Raw genomic sequence first — 25,969 nt, forward strand, 5'->3', positions numbered from 1 at the left:
GCGCACAGTATTATCATACTGTTGATCTGTCATTTGGGAAATGTAGATTTTCTGTATTTAGATTCACAGAATCCTAACATTAGATAGGTTTTCAGATCTGCTAGGATTCAAATGCTTTATTTTATAGATTAGGAAACCGGAGCCCAGGAAGAGTGAGTTGTGTCAGTCACAGTGCTTGGATCACAAAGGCTTTGGCTGATATACAACATTTCTGGAAAATTATGACCCTATAAGGCAAAATACAGTGGTCCCTTAGTGTCCGTGGAGCATTGGTTCCAGGACCCTCTCACCTGCCCACCCCATGGATACCGAAATCCATGGATGCTCCAGTTCCTTATATTAAATGGTGTAGCATTTGGATACTTTAAATCATCTGTAAATTACTTATAATGCCTAATACAATGTAAATGCTATAGTTGTTGTATTGTTTAGGGAATAGTGACAAGAAAAAACATCTTTGCACTAATGGTACAGATGTAATCATGCTTTTTTAAAATAGAATTTCTTTCAGTCTGTGGTTGGTTGGCTACATGGAAGTGGAAACCACAGATATGGAAAGCTGACTATATATATTTTTAGTACTGCCTTTTATAAAGTATGGTTGACTACATTTAAACATTTTGAAAGAGCTCTAAAGAAAAATTTATCTGACATTCAATCCGATTTCATAATTGAACAGATTTTCACCTCTCTATTGCACTGAGTTTCTTACACATTAATATGGCTATTAGTGACACCCTAGAAGAACTAAGGTTAAAAGGGTAAATATAACTTTGGAATTATTTGTATTTGTTGCAAGAATTAAGAATTATTAGAGCAGAAGGAAAAGGAGTATAATATGATGAAGTAGAGGAAAGTTTATATATAGAATTTCGTACCTTAAGGCATTACTAAAAGGTAAAAGCCCTTAACTTCACAGAGGCATCAGTGATATTTAGACAAGCATTCCTAGACTTAGTCTCTAAAAAATGATATGCAAATCTGATTCACGTCTATTGTTGTCAAAAAAGAGCTAGGAAGAAATTAACGTATTTTGAGACAAAACTGAGCAAGCTCATTGAAACAATAATGAAACAGCCTCTAGTAGGACAGTTCAAACTTGAATCCATTCTCTGGGCTTTAATTTTAAAATGCAAAACCATCTTGTGACTGACAGTTTACTGGTATCAGATATACCATCCCAGCATATCTCTGGTAGCCTTAACTTTGTGGTACTGAATAAGATTCACATTTTTTACAGAACCCAAATGATGATTATTCCTAAATTGCAGTGTTCAAAATACTGTAACTGTGTTCCTGCAGTCTCTGTTTGTTTTATAGCTCTTTTGGGTATCATCTCTTTTACATTTTCATCCTCACCAATTATGAGCTCCTTGATTTAATCATTCATTATATTGCCTAGCTCTTTTATTGAGTATCTTTGGTTTTAAGCTACAGAAATGCAAATCGAAGGAGCATAAGGCAATAGAGGGAATGAATATACTGATTTCCTTCCAGAAATCAGAGAGAAAGCAGAACAAGAGCTATGCTTAGTAATGATTTAATTGAAGGACTGGTTACGATTCCTCATTACGAGAATGGTGTTGAAAAACAGGGATTCTAGAGCTGGAGTGTCTCCTTTGCCACTTAACCAACTTTGTCACTTTGGCAAGTTATTTAATCAACTTTTCTCATTTCAGTTTCTTCATATATAAAATGAGGATTATAATGGTACCTACTTCCTGGGGTTTCATGAATTATTGTTACATGGAACGTATTTACAATAATGCCTTGTTCAAAATAGAAGCTATATAAATGTTGTTGTTGTATTGCTATTTATCTACTTAAATAACTCTTACTGTAGTATATATTGCTCAAGGACAGAGACTGTGTTGCTCATCTTTGTGTTATCCCACTTAGCATAGTTTCTAAGCAAAAGTATAGTTCTTTCATATATGCTTATCAAGTAAATGAATTTGACTCTACTTCCTAATGAACTATTCAGAAATTCATGTTTACTATTTTAGCAATGAGAACACTGAGACTTAGCAATATGTTATCAAAGACAATACAACTAGGAAGTAGATCTAAAATAAGAAATCTGATGTGTTGGCCGGGCACGGTGGCTCACGCCTGTAATCCCAGCACTTTGGGAGGCCGAGGCGGGCGGATCACCTGAGGTCAGGAGTTCGAGACCAGCCTGGCCAACATGGTGAAACCCCGTCTCTACTAAAAATACAAAAATTAGCCGGGCATGGTGGTGGGTGCCTGTAATCCCTCCTACTCGGGAGACTAGAGGCAGGAGAATTGCTTGAACCCGGGAGGCGGAGGTTACAGTGTGCCAAGATTGTGCCGTTGCACTCCAGCCTGGGTGACAAGGGCAAAACTCCATCTCAAGAAAAAATAAATTAAAAAAAAAAAAGAAAGAAAGAAAGCAATCTGATGTATTGCCTACTAGTTTAGTATCCTCTCCCTTATCCCAGCTTTGAGAAAAAGGTTTGATCTCTCATGTCAACTCTGGTTGATTTGTGGTTGTTTCCTGCTGCACTGTATTGAGAACTCTGGAACTACATCTGAACTTTGCAAGAAGGAATACACTGTGTAATAAGCATTTGCTGCAAGGCCTGGGATGGCCTCAGGATAGTATCACTTCTTTTGCTGTACTACTCTCATGATAAAGACATTGCAAATGATATTTTACCTAAAAATACTCTATCTTTTTTTCTTGTAATATAGGAGATTTTAGTTCCTAAAAATGGGAAGAACCTACATTGTAGAAGAGACTGTTGGCCAGTATCTTTCAAACATAAATCTCCAAGGAAAGGCTTTTGTCTCTGGCCTTTTAATAGGACAGGTATGTATCTTTTACTCTGTATTTATTACTAAATAATTACTCTGTAATTTATTAAAACAAATTACTTGTTTATTTAAAGTTAAAAGATGCTGTTTAATAATAAACTCAAGGTTGGGGGATGGAAGAAGGAATGTAGAAGAAGTAATTTTAAAGTAGATCTTTGGGGAAACATGGAAAAGTGACAAACCTAGCCCAGTTTTGCTCAAGTCAGGACACCTTCCCCTTTCACCATGTAAAAGTAATTTATTACATGGAAACTTCAGAATTAGAATGTTCATTGACCAGATTATTCACATTTTGTTGTCTTTCCAGAGTGTTTTGTACTCCCTTCTAATCTTTCTAATATCTGGTTATTCAATTCTTTACAAAGGAAGCTTTTGGAAATTTTATTCCTATTCTGATTTGTGTTGTCTTATATTAGACATTATAGCAACAGTGGTCATATTTTTATATGCTATAGTACCCATCTTACTGCATTTTTTTTTTATGTTGGATCAATAAGGAGGGAGAGGGATTGGGAAAAATTTGGAAATTAGACAAATTCTAATTTCTTCTTAGAGCTGTGTCTTAAAAATAGACACAAAATCAAACAGAGATTCAGGTACTTATTTGAAAACCTATGCCACTGATTTGTTACAGGTGAAAGAAGAACCTGTTAATCAGCTGGAGGGACTGGTCAGCATTACAAAGCAAACAAACAAACAAACAAACAAACAAACAAAAAACGAGTCACACAGGCAAGCTGACTGTGTCTATCCAAAAACACTGGGGAGAGTGCACTTTGGCCCAAGGACTTGATTTTGAGGCCTACTAGCCAATAAAGCTCTTATTGGGACAATTTTCTTTCTAGATAACTTAGCCTGATGCCTTAGAATCTTCAAATTACGTAATTAACTTTTCTTATTCTGATTCTATCCATATCCCCAAGCTACTTTCTTTTATAGTTTGATGCCCCATGTTATCTATTTATGAAGAATACACTGTCCAGAGGACTCGTGTTCAGATGCCTTCATGACATTTTAGCTTTCTACATCATTCTGAATAAACTCTGTTAATGTCAGTCTAGCCATGAAAGACAGGCTCATTTTCAGAATTTTTATTTTTATTTTCATTTCTTAATTTGCAAAACAGAGGGCACGTCTACATGGATCAACCAGGTAGCACCACCCTGTGAAGCCTCTCATTAGACAACCAGACCACCTCTCTTGAGAACAGTGTGAATTTCTTTTTAATTCAGTTACTTAGCATGTAATTCGGGGCGCTTTTTGTTAGGAGTTTTCTGTTTAAGTTTTTTTGTTTCTCTTTGTTTAAAATATTAAAGAGAAGAAGTCTTAGAGAAAGATGTGATCGGTAGAGATAAAAAGTCAGGGAGAAAGACCCTCTTCTAAATTTGTCTTAACTGGATAAAGGTTGTTTCTAAAGCTCAGGCAAACTGCCATCTTACAAATGAGTGTCTCATAATTTAAGGCCTTCCTTCCATCTGTCTTTATGCTTTAGTATGTATTGCTCAAGGACAGAGGAATTCATTCCTTTCAGTATTCTACATGCTTTTTCTTCGCTTTTCTTCCAGAGTTTATTGCTTTTTCCTCTCCTTCCCCTTAAGCTTGCTTGTTTCCTGGTCTCTGTCAGTTTTTCTTTTCAAAGTTATACATTTTATTAAGAAAAGAGAAGCCTTCTTAACTGAGACCTACCTTCTTTTCCTGTGTTTATTTGAATGTAACTTCCTGAAAATAACTGGCAGGAATAATTAATCTTATTTTCTATCCCAAGGTGATACTAATGATCATTTCAGGTCTAATACATTTCAGGTCATGTGTGGGGATGATACAATGCTAACTTGCATTAGCAGTGTTATTTTCACTCTTTTTTGTAGGAAACTTTCACTCTAGTGAAACTAAGCTATTAAATGTTCCCTACATTTATTTTTAGATCTCCCACCTTTGGTCACTACTTAACTGATCTTACAACTGAAGAACAGATTGGGTGTGGTGGTTCATGCCTGTAATTCCAATGCTTTGTGAGGCCGAGGTGGGAGGATTGCTTGAAGCTCGGTGTTTGACCTAGCCTGGGCAACATAGCAGGATTCTGTCTCTACAAAAAAGTAAAAAAAAAAAAAAAAAAAAATTAGCCGGGCAATTGTGGCTGGTTGTTCAAGCCTTGTAGTCCTAGCTACTTGGGAGACTACTCGGGAGGATTGCTTGAGCCCAGGAGTTCAAGGTTGCAGTGAGCTGTGATCACGCCACTGCACTCCAGCCTGGGCATTAGAGCAAGACCCTGTCTCTAAATAAATAAACACACACACGCACACACACAAAGAACAAAAAACAAAACAGAAAAAACCCTTGAAGAACATAGAATCTGGTGTCACTTTGAATTGTGTCCCAAATCCCCTTTGTTATTCTGTGGAAATGTATGTGGAAGTTTCCCACTGTCATCATTTCAGTTAAAATAAGATACAAAAGGTCACTTGTTTAATATCACTGATATTTTCCAATCTGTTCACTTACTATTTATAAAACAAATATATCTAGAAAATATAACAAATATAACTAGAAAACTGAATAAGCATGTTACTTTTTAGTTAATGTAATTCATTCACTCATCCTGTAAACCATTTTTAGGGACCACTCTATGATTTATATTTGAGTTGTCCAAATAAATAAGAAGCTGATATTAAATACGTTAAAAGATAAACAACATGTGAGGGAAAGGTTGTAAGGCCACTCTTGAAAATTAGCCTCCCTTTAGCTTCCACTATAATATTGGTGTTAATGATTTAACCTGTTAACAAATATTACTCAGTTTTTGCATGTCATAAAAGCTAAGGAATTCAGGTATCACTCAAATTAGATTGAGGAATCAGATACCACTCTAACAAGCTTTTAAATTTGTTTTTGAAGTGTTCTTCACAAAAGGATTATGTGATTCTTGCCACTAGAACGCCCCCCAAAGAGGAACAAAGTGAGAACCTCAAACATCCCAAAGCTAAGTTGGATAACTTGGATGAAGAATGGGCCACAGAACATGCCTACCAGGTTATCTTATTTTTCTGTTTATATGTTTTAGTTTTATTTCAAAAAAGCTAGAATCAAGAAGATTTAGTGACTGAGTAGAGAGAAGAGACATAGGGAGAAAGTAGCTAAACATGACTGAGATTGTTAGCTGGGGTGTCTAGGAGGATAGTGTTGGCATTATACAAGGAAGAAACAGATTTGGGATGAGTGAGTGGGAATAATGACTAAATTCACTTACAAGTATTTATTGAATGAATTATGTATCATCAAATACATAATGTTAGAATAAGCTAAAAATAGAATTATTTCCTTTTCTGGGGTTGGGGGTGACGGGAGGGAACTTAGAGGATGAGTCAATAGGTACAGCAAGCCACCACAGCACACGTATACCTATGTGACAAACCTGCCCATTCTGCGTTTTTGGGTTTTTGTTTTTTTGAAGAAAAAGAATTTTCTTTAAGAAATAAAAGAATTATTTCCTTTTCCAATCAACTTTAAATCTTTTAAACTCAAACGTGTGTGTCTGTGTGTATATATATAGATACACAGACATATATCTGTATCTGTGTTTGTGTTTGTGATTATGGGGCAGTGCGTAGTTATATACAACAAAAATCCTGCCTGTAATCCCAGCACTTTGGGAGGCCAAGGCGGGTGGATCACCTGAGGTCAGGAGTTCGAGACCAGCCTGGCCAACATGGCAAAACCCTGTCTCTATTAAAAATACGAAAAATTAGCCAGGTGTGGTGGCAGGTGCCTATAATCCCAGCTACTTGGGAGGCTGAGACAGGAGAATTGCTTGAACCCGGGAGGCAGAGGTTGCAATGAGTCAAGATCGTGCCATTGTACTCCAGCCAGAGCGACAAAGCGAGACTCTGTCTCAAAAAACAAAACGAAACAAAACAAAAAACAAAGAAATTCAATATTTAATTATTATTGTTTTAGTCCGTTTGTGTTCCTATTAAGGAATACCTAAGACTGAGTAATTTATAAAGAAAAAAGGCCTTTTTGGCTCATGATTCTGCTGGCTGCAAGATTGAGCATCTGGTGAAAGCCTCAGGCTGCTTCTGTTCATGTCAGAAGGCAAATTGGAGCTGGTGTGTAAAGATCACATGGCCAGAGAGGAAGCAAGGGGTTGGGAGGTGCCAGGCTTTTTGTTTTTTTTAACAACCAGCTCTCCTAGGAACAAATATAGCAAGAACTCGTTCGTTGGTGTGAGGATGTAACCAAGCCATTAATGAGGGATCTGCCCCATGACCCAAACAGCTTCCATTTCAACATGATGTTTAAGGGGGACAAACATGGCAACTATCTTCTAAAAAAAATATTAAGTATTGTAAAGTTCAATTCCCAATGGTTTGTAAATAACTTTCTACTCTAATTTTGCTTTTGGTCTCTCGTGAAATTGTATATGACACACACGCACACACACACACAGAGTATTAATGAATTTATATAGTAAATTAGCTTAACCTTTTACCTCTAGAAAGAAAAGGTTGATATTACTTTTTCCCCTTTCTTGCTGTCACCTCCATCTCCTAAAAAATGGTTAATTTTTTGTGTTGGTGATTTTGAAAAGATAGCAGACTCCCTATGCTAAATATGAAAACTTTGTCAGATTGTGCTACTATAGTAAATAGAATTTATTAAATTAGAGGAAACCACCAGCAGACATAATGCAAGTAGATTAAGGATTAGAGCATGGTATCTAATTTTTTAAGACTCTACTCTGATTAATTGCTTATACATTAACTAATGAAAAGCTAACCAAAGCACTCTAATCTCTGAGTGTAGATGATAGAAAAAAATCCATGTGTTGTTAAGAACTAGCCACAATCATGTGAAGGGAAATACAAATATGGAGATATCATGGTAGTATGTATCGAAAACCTTGAAAATATGTATAACTTCTTAAACCAGTTGTCCATCTCAAGGGATTTGTCCTAAACAAATAATTCTATGAATGCAGAAAGACGTACTAGGATTTTTAATCTATATTATTTTAAGGTAAAATTAGATATAACATAAATGCCCAATATCAGTAAATGGGCTTAAAAATTTGAGGTTAATCTATGCGATAGAAAATAATGGATTTTCAAGTCAGACTCCCTCTGTTCAAATTCCAGATCTAGTATGCTGCTAAAAATAGGGATACAAAGGTAGAATTACTTACTCCCTTAAGGGGCTCCCTGACCAACTAGTAGGGTTCACAGATAACTATAATATAAGGCTGTGTGATAAAATCCTTGGGAAAACTACCCCAAAGCCCTATGGGAGTTCAGAGATCAAAGGATCAGAGAAGGCAGCTTCCTCAAGCTGCCTTTGAAGTATCCAGTAGAGTTGAGACACGTAGAAATATAAGAGAAAGTCATTTTTGGCCTAGGGAGCACCCTGAGTAAAGACATAGGGTTAGGAAGCCTAGGATGTATATGGGAAACAGTTTATAGCTCATTTGACTCTGCTTTTCAAGTAGTTTTTGACAAATATTTGAATTACTTGAGGAAAAGTAGTGTCAAATGAGGGTATAAATATCAGATTGACCAAATTCTAGAAAGTCTGAAATATCAATCTAAAATAAAACTTAATTTTATTTAGCTGATGGTGGGACACCATTGAAAAAATATTTCAGTCTTCGATCTCCTGAGAAAGGGGTTTATTTATTGATGTAGCTAAAGGATGTTGTTATCAGATAGTTTTATTTATAAAGTAGTTTTAAGGTGAAAAGCTAAGGACACTCTAAGAAGACAGTTTCTCAAACGGAAAGGATTGCGTATAATGCCAAATGCTTTTGTTAGCTAATACTATATTTCTATTTTTAGGTATCCAGAATGCTACCAGGGGGACTTTTAGTTCTTGGAGTATTTATTATTACTACTTTAGAACTGGCAAATGATTTTCAAAATGCCCTGCGTAGAGTAAGTTTGATATATCGAAAATCTTAATGAAATCAGTTATATGTTATTTTTATTGATTATGAGTATATATAATGATTCTAGGCATATTTAAATTTGTTTTCCATAATTCTTTTTGCTGGGGTTACATTGAAAAAGCTTTTTTCACTCGATTTCTTGGATATCTTGAGTGTAAAAACTGTTTATATATTTAAAAACTACATATTTTAAAATAGTCTTTATTTTAGAGACAATTCTGACTATTAGGAAACAAGTTATAATGCTTTAACAGTTTTTCTTGTACAATAGCAGTATTCTGTCACACATTCCATTTAGCACCTAGTGATTATTGTAACATGAAATTAATAGGTGCTGAAATTCTTTACCTTCTTTTCAATTCTTCTTGGATCCCAAGAGTAAAAACATAAAGAATCAGATTATTCCTGGACACAGTATCTATCAGGAATCTCCTGTGTTTTTTGCTTAATTACTGCACCAGAGAATAGGGTAATGTAGTGTAAAAGTAAATATGAAGTTGCACAAGCTGTTTTCCCTTAAACCCAAACCTAAGGTAAACTCTGTGTAGCCAGTTCTTTCAACATTCAGGATCCACATGAACTTTTTGAAGGGTATTTCATACCCCAAAAGGGGGGGACCTTTTAATCTTGAGACATATAAAACCCAACCTCAGCAGTATCCCACAAAAAGTGTGCAGCTGAGAACTTAGATGTTACAGATTTTTTCAGTCTTGTAACCTGTCCTGTCAGATGTCCAAGCCTCAAGCCTCTGATATTTGCACCTAAGGGAGTAAGGGAAGAAAATGGAGATATTCTCCCTGCTAAATTGTTTGACCCTCTGCCAATTTTTCCATCTTAAATAAATTTACCTTGTTCACAATTGTTCATTCCCTTTGGCATTTTGAAATTTAACCTAAATCTATGCGTATTTAATATTAATAGCATTGATTGTGCACTCTTTTGTGGCTGGTGCTGAATTGAGTGGGTTGAATGTGGGCCCAGTGCTAGAGGGATATAGCCAGACCCACTTTCCTTGCTTTTGTATCTTTTGTTCCTAAAAAGTATATAAAACTTTAGAAATGCTTATCTGTAAAATTACTGAGTATCAATTATCTAATTGTTTCCATTGGCTTACATTGACCAACACTATAAGAAACAGCCTTATAAAACTTGTCAGTGTCACCCATTGTTGTTAAGAACTTTATTCATCATGTTACATTAATATTGTGTTTCCGGAAGAAATTTCTTTTTATATCATGAAGAAAGTTGTGCCTCCTCTGATGATTGTTTGTCTTCAGCTTACAGACCATGTGAATTAGGTTACAGATTAGATTTCTCTCTGTGCATTATTGTTAGAAAGCTTAGAGCGAAATGTGTTACCACCCCTTATATCAAGTATGCATTTTTATAATTCTTATTTCTGACACAAATTTATCTCACTCTTCTACTTTAACTTTTAATTTATGTTATTACTATATTTTATATGTTGTTATATATTGCCTTAAGTCTTGTGTGACATTTAAACAAGAAATGCTAATGACATGCTTGATTTCTTTAGTTAAAATCACTTGTCATTTCTCATTCTAATGAAAATAAAGTCTCTATTCTATAGTTTATGTAAATTCTAGTTGCCCCAAATTAATTGTTCATGTCCAGTTAATCACTAATGACAGTGAATTACATTTTTTTATTTAAACCCAATTTTTTTGTAATTTCCTAAAAGGGACTCAAAAGGTTAGTAATTAGCTCCAGTCTTTAATTTGAAGAAAAGAAAAATTAATGGTGGCACACACCTGTAGTCTCAGCTACGTGGGACGCTGAGGTGAGAGAATTGCTTGAGCCCAGGTATTGAAGGCCAACTTGAGCAACATAATGGGACCCCTTCTCCAGTAAATAAAGAATCATGAAATTTTAAAGCTAGATGAGAGTTGGGGACATTATAATTGCCTATTTCAACACTCACTTTTTTTTTTTCATTTTGCATTCAATTGATGTGTATTTTTCTCTTTCAGCTAATGTATGCTGTGGAAAAGTCTATAAATAGAAAGAGATTGTGGAATTTCACAGAGGAGGAGGTCTCAGAACGAGTGACACTTCACATTTGTGCTTCTACAAAAAAGTATCTTTTGTTCAGTTTATGGTTTAAAAGTACAAAGTACCAAAATAATATTATTGCAAGGTTTTTTTGCTATTTAAATCATCATTTAAAAAATAGGCATAGTTTTGTAAGATTTTTCTGTAAATAACATGGAATTAGAGCTGCTAATAATAATAATAGCAATAATGGTTGTTAATCATGTCTCAAGGTCATAAAAAGCTTGAGATCTGAAATATGAAAGTCTCAGGATTTTGAATTTTTTACCTATCTGCCCCGGTACATCCAAGCACAGTAGGTTCTCTACAGAGATAAATGCCTAACTCATGACTTAGGCAAAGTAGTGTTTTTATTATGTGAAAGTTTTCACCTCCAGTTTCGATAGATAATGATGTACAATTCAAAGCACAGGTGCACAGAGCTGGATAGTATAGGACATCCGAGAAATTCTTATGTCTTTGGCTAAGATGAAATGACACTAAAAGCCAGTTACAGGGCCTCCTTACCTTTTCTTGTCTACACCTTGCCAGGGCAAGGGTACCTCCCAAGCAAGGGTCAGCCTCACCGAAGGAGTGACACGATTGATGGACTTCCAAAGACAGAATTTTAAAAGTGACCATTCCTGCAGATGCAGGGCTTTTTTTTTTTTTTTTCTTTTTGTATCTTTAGTATTTAACTGCAAAGTTTCATGTACAAGCCCTTTAATCCAGTAAATAGTCTCAGGTTTGACCTCATATAAAACAGTGCTACTTTTTTTAATGGAGAATGTGTATTTGAGCAGAATTTCACAAGTGCTTTGATTCTATTTATTGCAATTAGCGGGATTCATAAAAGGTAGGAAATGAGTTTTGAAGCATCTCAAGTACTATAGTGACAGCAGTTTACATGTATGACTACATACACACATATATTTATACACATGCACACATGTATACATATATGTACGCATATCTTTAAAGTTATGATTTTGTAAGAACTTTTGGATGTGTGCATTTTTTAGTTTATTTTTTGATGGTTTATATTCTTTTAGTTATCAATAATGCCTTTTTTGGTTATTTCTTTCCTTAATTAGTAAAGAATATTTTGTCGAACTTATGATATGCATGATCCAAAGGTAAGAAATTTACTCTTTAAAGATTTTTCTGTGTCACAAAGTATTTTCAATCAAAATTCAGCTTTATATTTAGTTTTAATAATTTCCATTGCCATCACTTCCTACTGATGTCTACAGCTAACTATAGTTTTTACTTTGAACTATGATTAATTTTATTAAAGGTAAGGAAAACTTGTGTGTGTGTGACAGGGTCTCACTCTGTTGCCCAAGCTAGAGTGCAGTGGTGCAGTCATGGCTCACTGCATCCTCCACCTCTTGGGCTGGAGGGATACTCCCATCTCAGCCTCCTGAGTAGCTGAGACTACAGATGTGCACCACTGCACCGTAATTATTTTTGTTTTTTTGTTTTTTTGTTTTTTTTTTGATAGAGATAGGGTTTTGCTATGTTACTCATGCTTGTCTTGAACTTCTGGGCTCAAGTGATCTGCCTGCCTTGGCCTCCCAAAATGCTGGGATTGCAGGCTTGAGCCACCAGGCCCAGCCAACTTTTAAAAAAATTGTTAAAATATCTTTGTTAATCTCCTCCTGCCTTGTTTGTGTATTTAGTTTTATATTTGAGAGGCTGGTAATAAAAGTGACTGAGGACTTTGGTAGCTGCAATGCCTACTGAACAAGCTATGTGTATTCAGCAAAACCCAGACTAGCACTTTGCTAATGCATCTAAAAGGGTTGTGAAAAAGTAACTTTGCAGTGTCATTAGCAAGGATGGGACAGAAGGAGAATGCCTGCCACCTAGGAGTTGCTCAGTGATTATTTGCTTCACATCAGAATCTTCGATATTGATATGTTGAAGCTAGAGGATCAAAGGACCTTTCAGAATTCTAAACATGGAAATTTCTGGTTCTTTTTCTGTCTACCATTGGGAGGAGCAGTGATGCCAAGGATGCCAAGCTTGAAGAGTACTGAACTTAACACATGCTTTCTTTTGTATTTAGTTCAACCTGTAGTCTTTTGATCGAGGGTTTAGCCATATATGTTAGATATCAGCTTGTATGCGTTATTTAGGTTATATACTTAATGATGTTTTGTTGATCCATGTATTTTATCTAGACCACATCATAGTTATTTTTCTCCCTTCTCCACTACTAGGGTTCAGCAAGACCAGCAGATTGGAAGTATCAAAGTGGATTATTATCCTCATGGCTTTCTTTAGAGTGTACAGTTCACATTAATATTCATATCCCACTTTCTGCTACTTCTGTCAGCTATACTCTGGAGAAAAATACAAAGGTATCAGGGTAAAATGAATTTTCTTCAGTGATTGCTAAGTGAACAATCTGCTTTTATTTTGCTTGCATGTGTCATTCATTTTACAATCCTAAAAAATTACATTCTGTTTATTATAATGTTATATGAGTGAGTAACCATAGCCACAGCCAAATTAGAAATTTTTAGAAGTGGAACAATGTCATAATACTAGTGTATTCAGTTTAATAATAACTAATAATTTAGTTATTGAACTAAATACACTAGTATTTATTATGTGCCAATTAAGTATTATTATGTGCTTTGTCATTAAACTAAATACACCAGTATTCATTAATTAACATATGTAAAATGTAATTAATGTACGAAGTTATAGTGTTTGGACTTTCAGCTTTCTCTTGGTACTTAGATTTTTTGTCTTTTTCCAGTTCTTTTTTGTATTTCTATACCATTCTTTTATTTTTATCTTATTTTTCTTCATTTTTCCCATTGAAGATGTCAAATGGAGCTTTTTTAAAAAAAATTATTTAGACATATTATTTGAGGTTTTTTTCTCACTTTTTTTTTTTTTAAGGTAATGGGCGTTACATTTTATTTAACTGGTCATGTACTTAATAACCTCCCGAGTCTGTGACATAAATGTTATTCTGGGATAAAGATCAGAAAAAAACTTTATTATTAGATATGATAAGGTACCAAGAATTGCGGGGTATAATTTTTTTTTAATTTGTGAAACTAGATTTAAATGCTGCATTAATGAGACTTTTAGGGATTTTAATATTTCAGTTTATTAGGTGAAAAAAGTAGATTATAGGAAGTTTAATTGAGATAGGAAATCTGAAAGATTTCCATGTTGTGTTTCTCTTAAGAATGGACTTACACGCTGGGCCAAGGAAATAGAAAATGGTGTTTATTTGATTAATGGACAAGTTAAAGATGAAGATTGTGACCTATTAGAAGGACAGGTGAGTTAAGAGAAAAATCATCTTATTAAATTGTTAATGCTTAAGGAAAAATAAAAGATAACTTATTTTTAGTCCTTGCCTACAAGAAAACTGATTTCATCTACCTCTTATTCATAATTTCTTTTAAAATAAAGGGCAAATGTTTTTCTTCGAAAAACAACCCCATTAAAAAGTAGGCAGAGGACATGAACAGACACTTTTCAAAAGAAGACATACATGCAACCAAGAATCATATGAAAAAGAGCTCAGCATTACTGATCATTAGAGAAATGCAAATGAAAACCACAGTGAGATACCATCTCACACCAGTCAGAATTGCTGTTATTAAAAAGTCAAAAAATAACAGATGCTGGTGAGGCTGCAGAGAAAAAGGAATGCTTACACACTGTTGGTGGGAGTATAAATAAGTTCAACCATTGTGGAAGGCAGTGTGGTGATTCCTCAAAGACCTAAAAACAAGGATACCATTTGATCCAGCAATCCTGTTACTGGCTGTACACCCAAAGGGATATAAATTGTTTTATTGTAAAGACACATGCATACATTACGTTCACTGCAGCACTATTCACAATAGCAAAGACGTGGAATCAACCTAAATGCCCATCAATGATAGACTGGATAATGAAAATGTGGTACGTACACACCATGGAATACTATGCAGCTGTAAAAAAAGAACGAGATCATGTCCTTTGCAGGAACATGAGTGGAGATGGAGGCCATTATCCTTAGAAAACTAATGCAGGGGCCAGGCGTGGTGGCTCACATCTGTAATCCCAGCACTTTGGAGGGGCTGAGGTGGGTGGATCATTTGAGGTCAGGAGTTCAAGATCAGCCTGGTCAGCATGGTGAAACCCTGTCTCTACTAAAAGTACAAAAGTTAGCCGGGTGTGGTGGCAGCTGCCTGTAATCGCAGCTACTCAGGAGGCTGAAACAGAAGCATCACTTGAACCTGGGAGGTGGAGGTTGCATTGAGCTGAGATCGTGCCACTGCACTCCAGCCTTGGGCTACAGAGTGAGACTCCATTTCAAAATAAAAGAAAAGGAAAAAAAGAAAACTAGCAGAGAAACAGAAAACCAAATACCATATGTTCTGACTTATAAGTGGGAGCGAAACAATGAAAACACATGGACACATAGAGGGGAAAAACACACACTAGAGCCTATCGGAAGGTAGAGGGTGGGAGGAGGGAGAAGGAGAGAATCAGGAAAAATAACTAATGGGTACTAGGTTTGATACCTGGGTGATGAAATAATCTGTATATCAAACCCCTATGACTCAAATTTACCTATGTAACCTGCACATGTACTGATGAACTTAAAAGTTAAAAAATAAGTAAGTCCAAGAAAAAAAGAGAAAATGATGTAATTGAAATCCCGAAACTTATGGGAGAGTCATCTGAATTTCATTTAATTTCCAAATTGCAAATTGCTGACCTGCAACCAAAGGCCACATGTTGTTCTGCCCTCATGGCAGTTCAAAAGCTATGGCAATTTTATAAAAGAAGTCTATAGAGGCTTCTAAAATAGCTTTGACCTGAAGGAAGCAGAACTTCTGTGATCCCTCCCTTTTCAAAGCAGGGATCAGCAAACTTTATGTGAAGAGAAAAATACTACATATTTAGATTTCACAGTCTGTATTTTTATCTCTACTGTGTAGCATGAAAGCAGCTACAGGAAATATACATAAGTGAATGATCCTGGTTGCATACCAGTAAAACTTTATTTACAAAGACAGGTAGCAATGTGGGCATTTGCCCACAGGCAATGGTTTGCCAGTTGTTACTTTAGAGGAATGAAAGTATGGAATTAATTGTTTTAAAGACTGCACATTGATCCAGAATACATAAAGTAATATCTATGTAAAAAACTAAATTAAAATAATTAAAAGACTTGTTTTTTCTAAGTTACTTAGTACATCTACAATAGTCTAAGTTGTCTTTTATGTTCTGTAGTCTTAACAATTTGGCTTTTTAACTTTTGTGTTTTTTCAGAAAAAATCTTCTAGAGGAAATACTCAAGCAACTAGTCATTCTTTTGATGTCAGAGTGCTAACGCAGTTGGTAAATATTTTAAAATACCACTTATTTAAAATATTTATTAGACTAACCATAATGAAACTTTCTGTTTTTATGTTTCTCATTAGAGAATAAAAGGATTTTAGAGCTGTAAGAGACTGTATGAAATGGCTGGTTATAGGAACGTTATTCCCAAGAAACGTCATTTTAATAAAACCTGTTTGGGTTTTTTGCCTTAAGGATATTAAAATTTTAACATCAATGGCAGTTGAAAAAAATATGTACATATACATACATACATACGTGATATGTATGCATGTGTGTAAATATTTTGGGTTGTAGCTTTTATAGTTAAAGTTGCAATTTTAACAACTTAAAAGTAAAAGATGTGTATGCAGAGGTGCAAAGAGTTTTCATATGCTTAATTTGAAGTAGATTCATTAGATTTATACCCCTTGATTTTATAAAAATTACAAAGTATTAATTAGCAAGTTTTATATTTCTGTATGGTTGCATTAATTTACACATCTTTTCGAAAATTTAAAAGTTGGATATCTTGAAGAATAAAAAGTTAAAGCCACTAATTACTCCTAAAAATATACATGCCTTTGATTTTAATCCTACTTGAAATTATCCTAAAGAACAGACAAGGGTATAAAATAGCACACGCGTGTTTGTAGGAAACTTTATTTCAATATTATACTGAATTTTGAAACAGAGGTACTCTCAGGACTTGTCTTTTTTTGAACTGAATAGAATAGAATTAAAAGCAATTTGGCATTTGAGGATGTTTTAGTTTCTTCTTTTTCTGTGTGTAGCAATAGAGCATTAGTAAATTGTCTTTGGACTTATGCCACTCAATGTGAGTTCTCAATTTCATTTTTCAATACCTTAGAAGTATTTTAGTCTTGATTTTCTACTTTGTCTTGATTTTAGAAGGGTCCTTTGTTTTGAGGCTGGCTATTCCTCTACTTATGTGCTCTTCACTAGTTAGGCTTACTACATGGTTTATTAAACAATTTGGTTAAGATTATTTTATTAATAGTATAAAATTGTAGTTGGGAGATGTATAGAGTGTGGGAATATAGAGAGATGAGTGAAAGATAATCTCATGAGATAATTTATTGTAGTAATATTATATAGTATATTTTTGGCAGTCACTCCACCGATCACTTAACTGGAAATTTTGAAGTGACTAATATACAATAAGTAGTCAGTACTTATTGCCACTTTTCTCCCAGTTAAGTCTCATTGATTCCTTATTTGTAGTATTAAGCTTTTCTTTTATTTTTCATACAGTCCTGCTGTTATTAGCCTTACAACACTATTATTTTACCTAAATTAGCACAAGTAACCCTTAACTGGTCTCTCTTCATCTATACATTCTTGTCCAAACTGATTGTTTCTCTAAAAACCCTTCTACCTTTGTTAGTATATCTCTTGAAATACTTTCCATTTATCTACTCTATCCTGTTTATACACTCAGATGATCATTTCTGAATCATAGTTTATGTTCAGTTATTAATTTTTTTCAAGAAGTATTTATTGAGTTTGTACAATGGCCAGACACTGATTATGTTATTCTTCTTGCTCAAAATTTCTTAAGTGTTCTGTACTGACTAGTTAGAGAAGTCCAACTCAGGGTTCTTCATAGCCTCAGCATACCTTTTTGTTCTTTCTTTCTACCTCTTATTTTCTAGATGTATGCTTGCTGTACCTTTAAAACTCTGTATTTCCTGAACTATGTGTTATGTCTTTGCTCTTTTCTCTGTCACCCAAACTGTCAAAATCCTATCAGTACATTAAGATCTAGCCCAAATGCCATTACTTGTGTAAGATTTCATTTGGTTCCCATAAAAATGGGGAATCTTCTCTTTTTCAAATGCCGTGTTAGCATCACAGAAGTTCCTTTACCTAAAGGCTGTTTGTCAGCCAGGTTATTCCTAAGTCCAGGTAATCAAGAGGAGTTTACATTTATAGACCCCAACTAGTTTACATTTCCACCTAAAAGGAATGAGTCAGACCTTATATTCTTTAAAACTTTTCCTGGCTGAGCATGGTAGCTCATGCCTGTAATCCTAGCAATTTTGGGAGGCCTAGGCAGGGTGATCGCTTGAGCCTAGGAGTTCAAGATGGAGTCTGAGCAACAAGTGAAACCCTGTCTCTACAAAAAATACAAAAATTAACTGGGGGTGATGGTGTGTGCCTGTAGTCCCAGCTACTCGGGAGGCGAAGGTGGGAGGATCGATTGAGCCTAGGATCTTGAGGCTGCAGTGAGCTGTGATAACACCACTGCACTCTAGGCTGGACGACAGAGCGAGACCCTGCCTCAAACAAAACAAAACCAACCAACCAACCAAAAAATACCTCTTTTCTTTAATATGTGTGTATATGATCTTTAATAGTCTAGTCTATTTTGGAAAACAGTGCCCTAATTAAATATAGATAGATAAATAGCTAGCTAGCTCGATAGATGTATATACACACACACACAAATATTTACATATACTAATATGTAATTGTGTTATATGTTAAAAAGATATACGTTATATATTAAATATGTAAAATAGGGCATTCTTTTTAGAGTAGTTTTGTCTACAGTAAAAATTTATGGAGTAGATAGAGAAAGCCTGTTATTCCTCCTCCAACCCCACCTTATTGATATATCAGTGAACTCTACATGTGTCATATGGAAGCTTATTCCACATATCGTATCAGCATGGTCAGACTGCTGCTTGGTTTGATGATAGCCATTTTTGAATGGACCCAGGACCTTTGGAGCTGTGTGTTCTGTGGCTAATTTTTTATCAACAAGTCCTCGACCATGTTAGAGTTTAAATTGTTTAACAACACCTAGAAGGTTTACATTACCTTAGATATTGCCTGAATTACACTAGACATCAAATAATGCTCTTTTGATAGCTATGCATTTAAATATTCTACTCTTCATTATTTTTCCGCATTTATTCCTGATTGCGTAAGCAGATAGGCACAGAGCACTTTTCACAAGTTGTGTAATTTGACTCTTGTTCTTCAGAATTGATTTTGTTGTTGAATGACTTATACTCCAAGTGTTCTTAGAACATAAATTACTTCCTTACCATTTCCATTTTTTGGTTATCTTTTTAAGTCATGATTTTTTGTTTCCATTATTATGAGCCTCTATTACAGGTTGAGTGTGCCTTATTTGAAACACTTCTTAGGACCAGAAGTGTTTTGGGTTTGGGATTGTTTTAGATTTTGTAATATTTGCAGAATACATACCAGTTGAGCATCTCTAATCCAAAAATCTAAAATCTTATATGCTCTAATTAGCATTTCCTTTGAGCATCATATTGGTGCTCAATGAGTTTTGGATCTTGGAGCATTCAGGATTTTCAGATTAGGGATGTAGTACTTTAAAGTTACTTTAAAGTTAAAGTACCTGTAGTACTTTAACTATTTTGATACTATCCTTGTTTTTGGCACTTATTAAGATGATGAGGTTGAAAATATATGTGAAACACCTGAAAACCAAACAAGAGCACTGGCATTCCTTAGACTGAAGAGGATGGGACTGTGAGATGAAAGTGACTGCTTACCACCACTGATACCATTTTCTGATAGTAGGCATAGTTGACTTGTTTCAGTTTTGCTCTGGAGCATAGGATTACTTTTAGTCTATGAAAGCTTTTGGTTGAAAGTGTGTAAATATATGTGTCTGTGCATTGCTTATAGTTTTACCATAGTTCTCACATCCCACTTTGTTATTGTTGAACTTATTTTGCATTGCACAACTTACATCTACTACATCATGTCTTTGTACATCTTTTAATCATCACAGTACTGATGTGAGTAGTTTGCAAATAATATATTTTTAGGAACATATTGAGTGAATATTGAACCATTTTAGATGGTTATGTTAGAAAAATTTAGATGTAGTTGTGTTTAATTTCAGTATACTTTCAAAATGCCTGGAAAATAATATATAACTTATAAAAACAAATATGAAGGCCTTTAAATAATTTGCGGCAAATAATTTCAAATGCTTGGCTCAGTCAAAACTTTCTTCTGTCTTCATAAAATCTCTAATATAATGTTTAAGTATTTCCTGTAGTTAATCATTGTTGGCTATTAGAACTTAAACAGATTTTGTCTTTCAGCTCCTGAATTCAGACCACAGATCCACAGCCACAGTCCAGATATGTAGCGGTTCTGTAAACCTTAAGGGTACTGTGAAATGCAGAGCTTATATCCATAGCAGTAAACCCAAAGTTAAAGATGCTGTGCAGGTAAAAAAAGGAATAACTAGTGAATGAAAACATGTTAACTATTAACAAAAACCTAAAATTTTACCTTTTTTTATCTTATATTTTATAATTATTCATTTGATTTTAACTGATAATGGCCTATTTTGCAATCCAAATGTACCATATAACTGGTGTCAAGATTTTCATATGTAGAGGATCTATTTTGTGCCTTTTTAAAATGATGGCTATATAAGTTTAGTAAGTGTTTCACAGTTGTACATATTAGTATCTAATTTGGAACACTGCAATTATTTTTTTAGATGTGAAACTTTATTCATTTATTTGGTTTTAATTATTTAGATATGGTCTAGGCAAATTTGTCATTAAACTATACATTTGTTAATAAGTGTGCTAAATAAGTGGAAATAAAACATTGAATGATATATCAGTTATTTAGTGGGCATGATTGTACTGGAAAGCAAATTATGTTTTTTTGTTAGTTAAATAATGTAAATCCAAAGTATTTTATTTCTTACTGTGTTTTTGTGTGTTTCTCCCTGTAGGCAGTAAAGAGGGATATATTGAACACAGTTGCTGATCGTTGTGAAATACTATTTGAGGATCTGCTTTTGAATGAAATTCCAGAAAAAAAAGTTATGAGTATAAAATAAGTACTTTTTTGCCTAACTTCGACTGATATAGTAATAAGATTTCAAGATATAGCAAATACATCATCTTTTATAGCTACCTATCTGTGTTTTCAAACAGTGTATCATCTTTTATCATTGGATGAACATTTTTCAGTTGCTGCTCAGAAAAATTTTTTTTTTTTTTTGAGACAGAGTCTCACTGTGTTGCCCAGGCTGGAGTGCTGTGGTGCAGTCAGGGCTCATCTGAAGCCTCAGCCTCTTGGGCTCAAGCAGTCCTCCTACCTCAACCTCCCTAGTACGTGGGCCTGCAAGCATATGCCATGATGCCTGGATAATTTTTAGTATTTCTTTTTTAGAGACAGGGTTTCGCCGTGTTGCCCAGGTTGGTCTCAAACTCCTGAACTAAAGTGATCCACCGTCCTTGGCTTCCCAAAGTGCTGGGATTACAGGTGTGAGCCACCATGCTTGACTCTAGAAAAATGTTTTTGAACACTTTATCAAATTTAGCAAATTTGTCGACACTTAACAATTTTAGGGAGGATTTTTAAAAAAATTAATTCCAAGTGAACTTCTCCTGCCAGAATGAGTAAACCTTGTTGACATTTTAAAGTTAATATTTTTTGTTAATATCTATGAGTATTTTAAATAATTTAGCCATAATCAAAATATTATTTATTAGTGTTTAATACTATATAATAGGTCCTTTAATAGGTACTATTTACATAAACTACATGAGTTTATATGCTTCTCAGCTATTACTCTAACAGACTTCATTAGGTTTAAAAAAGGCTGAGTCACAGTATCTTACCCTTTAATAACGATTGCAACTTTTGGGAAACATAACAATTTATACCATCGCAGTAATTGGTATTAAAAATTTTTTTAATCAAAAGCAAATTCAAATACTGAGTACACTTTTTAAAGCTATATCATCATCTCCCCATTCTTATTATTCCAATGTCACTGGATTTGAGATTCACATTTAGATATGTACATAATTGAAACATTCATATTAGCTTCGGGTCCAGCAATTCTCCTGCCTCAGCCTCCGAGTAGCTGAGATTACAGGCACCCGCCACCACAGCTGGCTAATTTTTGTATTTTTAGTAGAGACAGGGTTTCACCATGTTGGCCATGCTGGTCGTGAACTCCTGACCTCAGGTGATCCACCCACCTCGGCCTCCCAAAGTGCTGCAATTACAGGCATGAGCCGCCACGCCTGGCCCACATTAGCTTTTGAAGGGAATATTTTTATGTTTGTACGAAAACACAGCTCCTCTATTTAACCAACTTCTTTTAGTAGTACTGATAGCTAGTATATTAAGTTTGATGGGCTAATTATAATCTTTTTTTATATTCCTAGTATGCTAGATTCTGCGGATGCCAGATTTCACATTTATCCTTCCCTTAATTCACAATTCTAAAGTTCCATTTACTAATAATTTATAATTTTATTTGACTCTTACATGAAGCAATTGGATAGAGAGTTTTGGAAGGGCAGTATGTGGGACCTGTTCACATGGTCCGTCAGTTTAGCAGCCCCATGTCAGTGTGGCTTTGTTTTTGCAATTTGACTTTGAGTTTGTGGTAACTCCTGTGGTGGAAATCATTGCTTCACTTTCTGAGCAACAGTGTATGTTATAGCTGCATAGCGAGTTTCAGGATTTTCAGGGTATGGGGATGTATCCACCATTAATGTTAAAGATCTACCTCATCAGACACATTAGTATACTCTCTTCTATTTAAAAATCCTTTATAAAAGTGGTATTATATGGCTATCATGGTATTCTTTCATGTTCAGTTAGTATTTTGAAATTTTTGCTGATGTTCAATTAATAAAATTAATGGCCCCTAACAGCAGTTGTACTGTTCTTATGTTAAACTTGATGCATTTAGCAGTTAATGTTATAGCCTAATCCTAAATTTTTAAAAAGTGAAAAAGTTTTTACTGGTAATTGAATGGCCTTGGGACCTGTGTGAAGAGCATAGACTGTAGTTTGGTGGAAAGAGTAAAGACTTTGAAGTTCTCAGGTTCTGTGTTTATTCTGCTCCTAGCAGAGTGACCTTAGGCAAACGACTTTATAGGCATTGAATTTTGCCTGCCTGCCTGCCTGCCTGCCTGCCTGCCTGCCTTCCTGCCTTCCTGCCTTCCTGCCTTCCTGCCTGCCTGCCTGCCTGCCTGCCTGCCTGCCTGCCTGCCTTCCTTCCTTCCTTCCTTCCTTCCTTCCTTCCTTCCTTCCTTCCTTCCTTCCTTCCTTCCTTCCTTCCCTCCTTCCCTCCTTCCCTCCTTCCCTCCTTCCCTCTTTCCTTCCCTCCTTCCCTCCCTCCCTCCCTTCCTCTCTCTTTCTCTTTCTCCTTCCTTCTTTGTTCCTCTCCTCTCTCCTCTCTCTCCCTCTTTCTATGATCACATAGGTTTTGACATTCTTTTGATGTGATATATCACATTATTCGCTTTTATATGTTGGATCATCCTTGAATCTCTGGAGTAAATCCAACTTGATTATCATGTATTATCTTTTTGATGTACTGTTGCATTTGGTTTGCTAGTATTTTGATGAGGATTTTTGTGTCTGTGTTCATTGGGGATATTGTGTAGTTTTCTTTTTTGTGTCTTTGGTTTGGTTATTAAGGTTATGCTGATCTCATAGAATGAGTTAAGAGTTCTCTGTGCTTCCTTTTTTTGTAATAGTTTGAGAATAATTGGTATTATTTCTTTTTTAAAGGTTCGGTATAAATCATTGTTAAAACCATCCAGTCTTGGAGTTTTCTTTGTTTGGAAATTTTTCATTACTGATTCAATCATGTGATTTTTTTATTAGTCTGTTCAGGTTTTCTATTTCTTCTTGTTTTCTTTCTGTCTTTTTTTTCTTTCTGTCTTTCTTCTTCCTTTCTTTCTGCAAAGACTTCGAGGTTCTCGGGTTCTGTGTCTATTTTGCTGCTAGCGGGGTAACCTCAGACAAATGACTTTATAGGGATCCTCCCTCCCTCCCTCCCTCCCTCCCTCCCTCCCTCCCTCCCTCCCTCCCTCCCTTCCTTCCTTCCTTCCTTCCTTCCTTCCTTCCTTCCTTCCTTCCTTCCTTCCTTCCTTCCCTTTGCTTCCCTTCCCTCCCCTCCCCCCTCCTCTCCTCTCCTCTCTCCTCTCCTACCCTCTCTTCTCTTCTCCTCTCCCTCTCCTCTCCCTCTCTTCTCCCTCTCCTCTCCCGCTTCTCTCCTCTCTCCTCTCCTGTCTCCTCTCCTCTCTCCTCTCCTCTCTCCTCTCCTCCTCTTCCCCTCCTCTTCCTTCCTTCCTTCCTTCTTTTTTTTTTTTTTTTTTTTAATGAGAGGGTCTCTCTCTGTCACCCAGCCTGGAACGCAATAATGCAGTTATAGCTCACTGCAGCCTTGAACTCTTGGTCCTAAGCAGTCCTCCTGCCTCAGCCTCCTGAGTAGCTGGGACTACAGGCAAGGGCCACCGCACCTGGCTGATTTTTTTTTTTTTTAACTTTTTTGTAGAGACAGAGTCTTTGCTGTGTTGGCCTGGCTGTAGTCCCATGGCTGTGCACACGTATGATCATAGCTAAATACAACTTTGAACTCCCGGCTGTAAGGGATCCTCCTCTCTCAGCCTCCCAGGTAGCTGGGACTACAGTTGCACGGCAGTATGCCTGGGTAATCTTTTAATTTTCACTTTTTTGTAGAGATGGGGCCTTGTTATGTTGTCCAGGTGGTCTCAGATTCCTGGCCCCAAGTAACTTTTTAATCGTATCTGTTGCTGAAAGAGGTCATTCTTTTCACAAAATTTCTATCTTTCTGATAGTTCATAAGAATCATAGTGTTGAACTTAAAAGTAATTATTTATTTACATGCAACAGTGACTATATTAGAAATTAGGAGAAATAATATATTCCAGTTTGTAAGTATTCAAAGGAGAATGAGATATTTATTTAATTTATTTAGATTTATTTTTTTCTAAAAATGATTTAAGCATATAAATCTTTAATTTATAAATTAAACCTATAATTCCCAAAGCACTGGGAATTATAGGCATGAGCCACTATGAATGGCCCTATTTTCTTATATATAAAACAGGAATTATGGTAGCTACTTTTTGAGGCTGCAAGATTAAATGAGATGATGTTTGTAAGGCCCCTAATAAAATTGATTTAAGCCAAGCCCTCAGCAAGTGGTTTTAATACCATGTTGGAGATGGTGAAGGAGAACTACTTATGTTAATTGTCTTTAAAATATCTTAACTTCAATTTTTGGGAAATTTAGCATATCTCAAACAGAAATAAGATGTAAATATATATTCAACACTTTAGTAACAGGATAGTTATTCCAACAATGTATTATTTGATCTTAGGTATCAAGATAAAAGAATATATTGTAAGTGTGATAATATAAATAAATGTAAATTCTTTAAAATTTTTTTTAATTTTTAACTTTTGTGGATACATAGTAGAGATATATATATATATGAGGTATATGAGATGTTTTGATACAAGCATGTGATATAAACTAATCATCATGGAGAATGAGTTATCCATCCTCTCAAGCATAAATAAATTAAATTCTGATGTTGAATTTATACACCAAATTGTTAGATTTTAGATTTTGTCCTCATTTTTCTTAGCTTAATTTTCTTATATACTGGTAAGATCTTATAGATGCTGTAATACAGTAAAATGTAGAATGTATGCCATAAAATTAACCTGAATTAGAGTATTTTTGCATGCATGTGGAAGTCTGTAAAGGACATTATAACTTTCTATTTCTGATCTCTGAAGTAAACCTAGGCTTTTAATTTTGGCTATCCAGATAAAAGAACTTAGTATGTTAATGTCAGTTTAAAAAACAAAACAAAACAAAAAAACCCTCCAATTAATCCTTATACTTGTTGTGATCTTCCTCTTTGATTCCTCTTAAGATATAGCCTAAGCCTTCTTCACTGTTTTAAGTCT

At 35.1% G+C, this 25,969-nt stretch overlaps 1 protein-coding gene across 5 annotated transcripts in view; it reads left to right on the top strand.

Annotated features, from left to right (window-relative positions):
- The window catches only part of ODR4 (odr-4 GPCR localization factor homolog), a 42,439-nt gene that overhangs the window by 1,029 nt on the left and 15,441 nt on the right, over positions 1-25,969 (top strand). For 2 of the 5 annotated variants that reach the window (XR_011612118.1, XM_071077284.1), the window contains exons 2-11: positions 2,716-2,833; positions 5,734-5,868; positions 8,667-8,762; positions 10,768-10,874; positions 11,928-11,964; positions 13,054-13,194; positions 14,040-14,135; positions 16,127-16,195; positions 20,293-20,421; positions 20,943-21,031. Coding sequence is in view for 3 of the 5 variants with exons in the window: in XM_071077284.1 (XP_070933385.1) it covers positions 2,735-2,833; positions 5,734-5,868; positions 8,667-8,762; positions 10,768-10,874; positions 11,928-11,964; positions 13,054-13,194; positions 14,040-14,135; positions 16,127-16,195; positions 20,293-20,421; positions 20,943-21,031 (998 nt within the window). In the remaining 2 variants the exon portion in view is untranslated. Of the gene's footprint in view, positions 1-2,715; positions 2,834-5,733; positions 5,869-8,666; positions 8,763-10,767; positions 10,875-11,927; positions 11,965-13,053; positions 13,195-14,039; positions 14,136-16,126; positions 16,196-20,292; positions 20,422-20,942; positions 21,033-25,969 lie in introns of those variants that run through there. The other 3 variants (XR_011612119.1, XM_071077294.1, XM_071077291.1) reach the window with 3 other exon arrangements.

The sequence above is a fragment of the Macaca nemestrina genome, chromosome 1, assembly GCF_043159975.1.
Source record: "Macaca nemestrina isolate mMacNem1 chromosome 1, mMacNem.hap1, whole genome shotgun sequence".
In the NCBI taxonomy this organism is placed as follows: domain Eukaryota; kingdom Metazoa; phylum Chordata; class Mammalia; order Primates; family Cercopithecidae; genus Macaca; species Macaca nemestrina.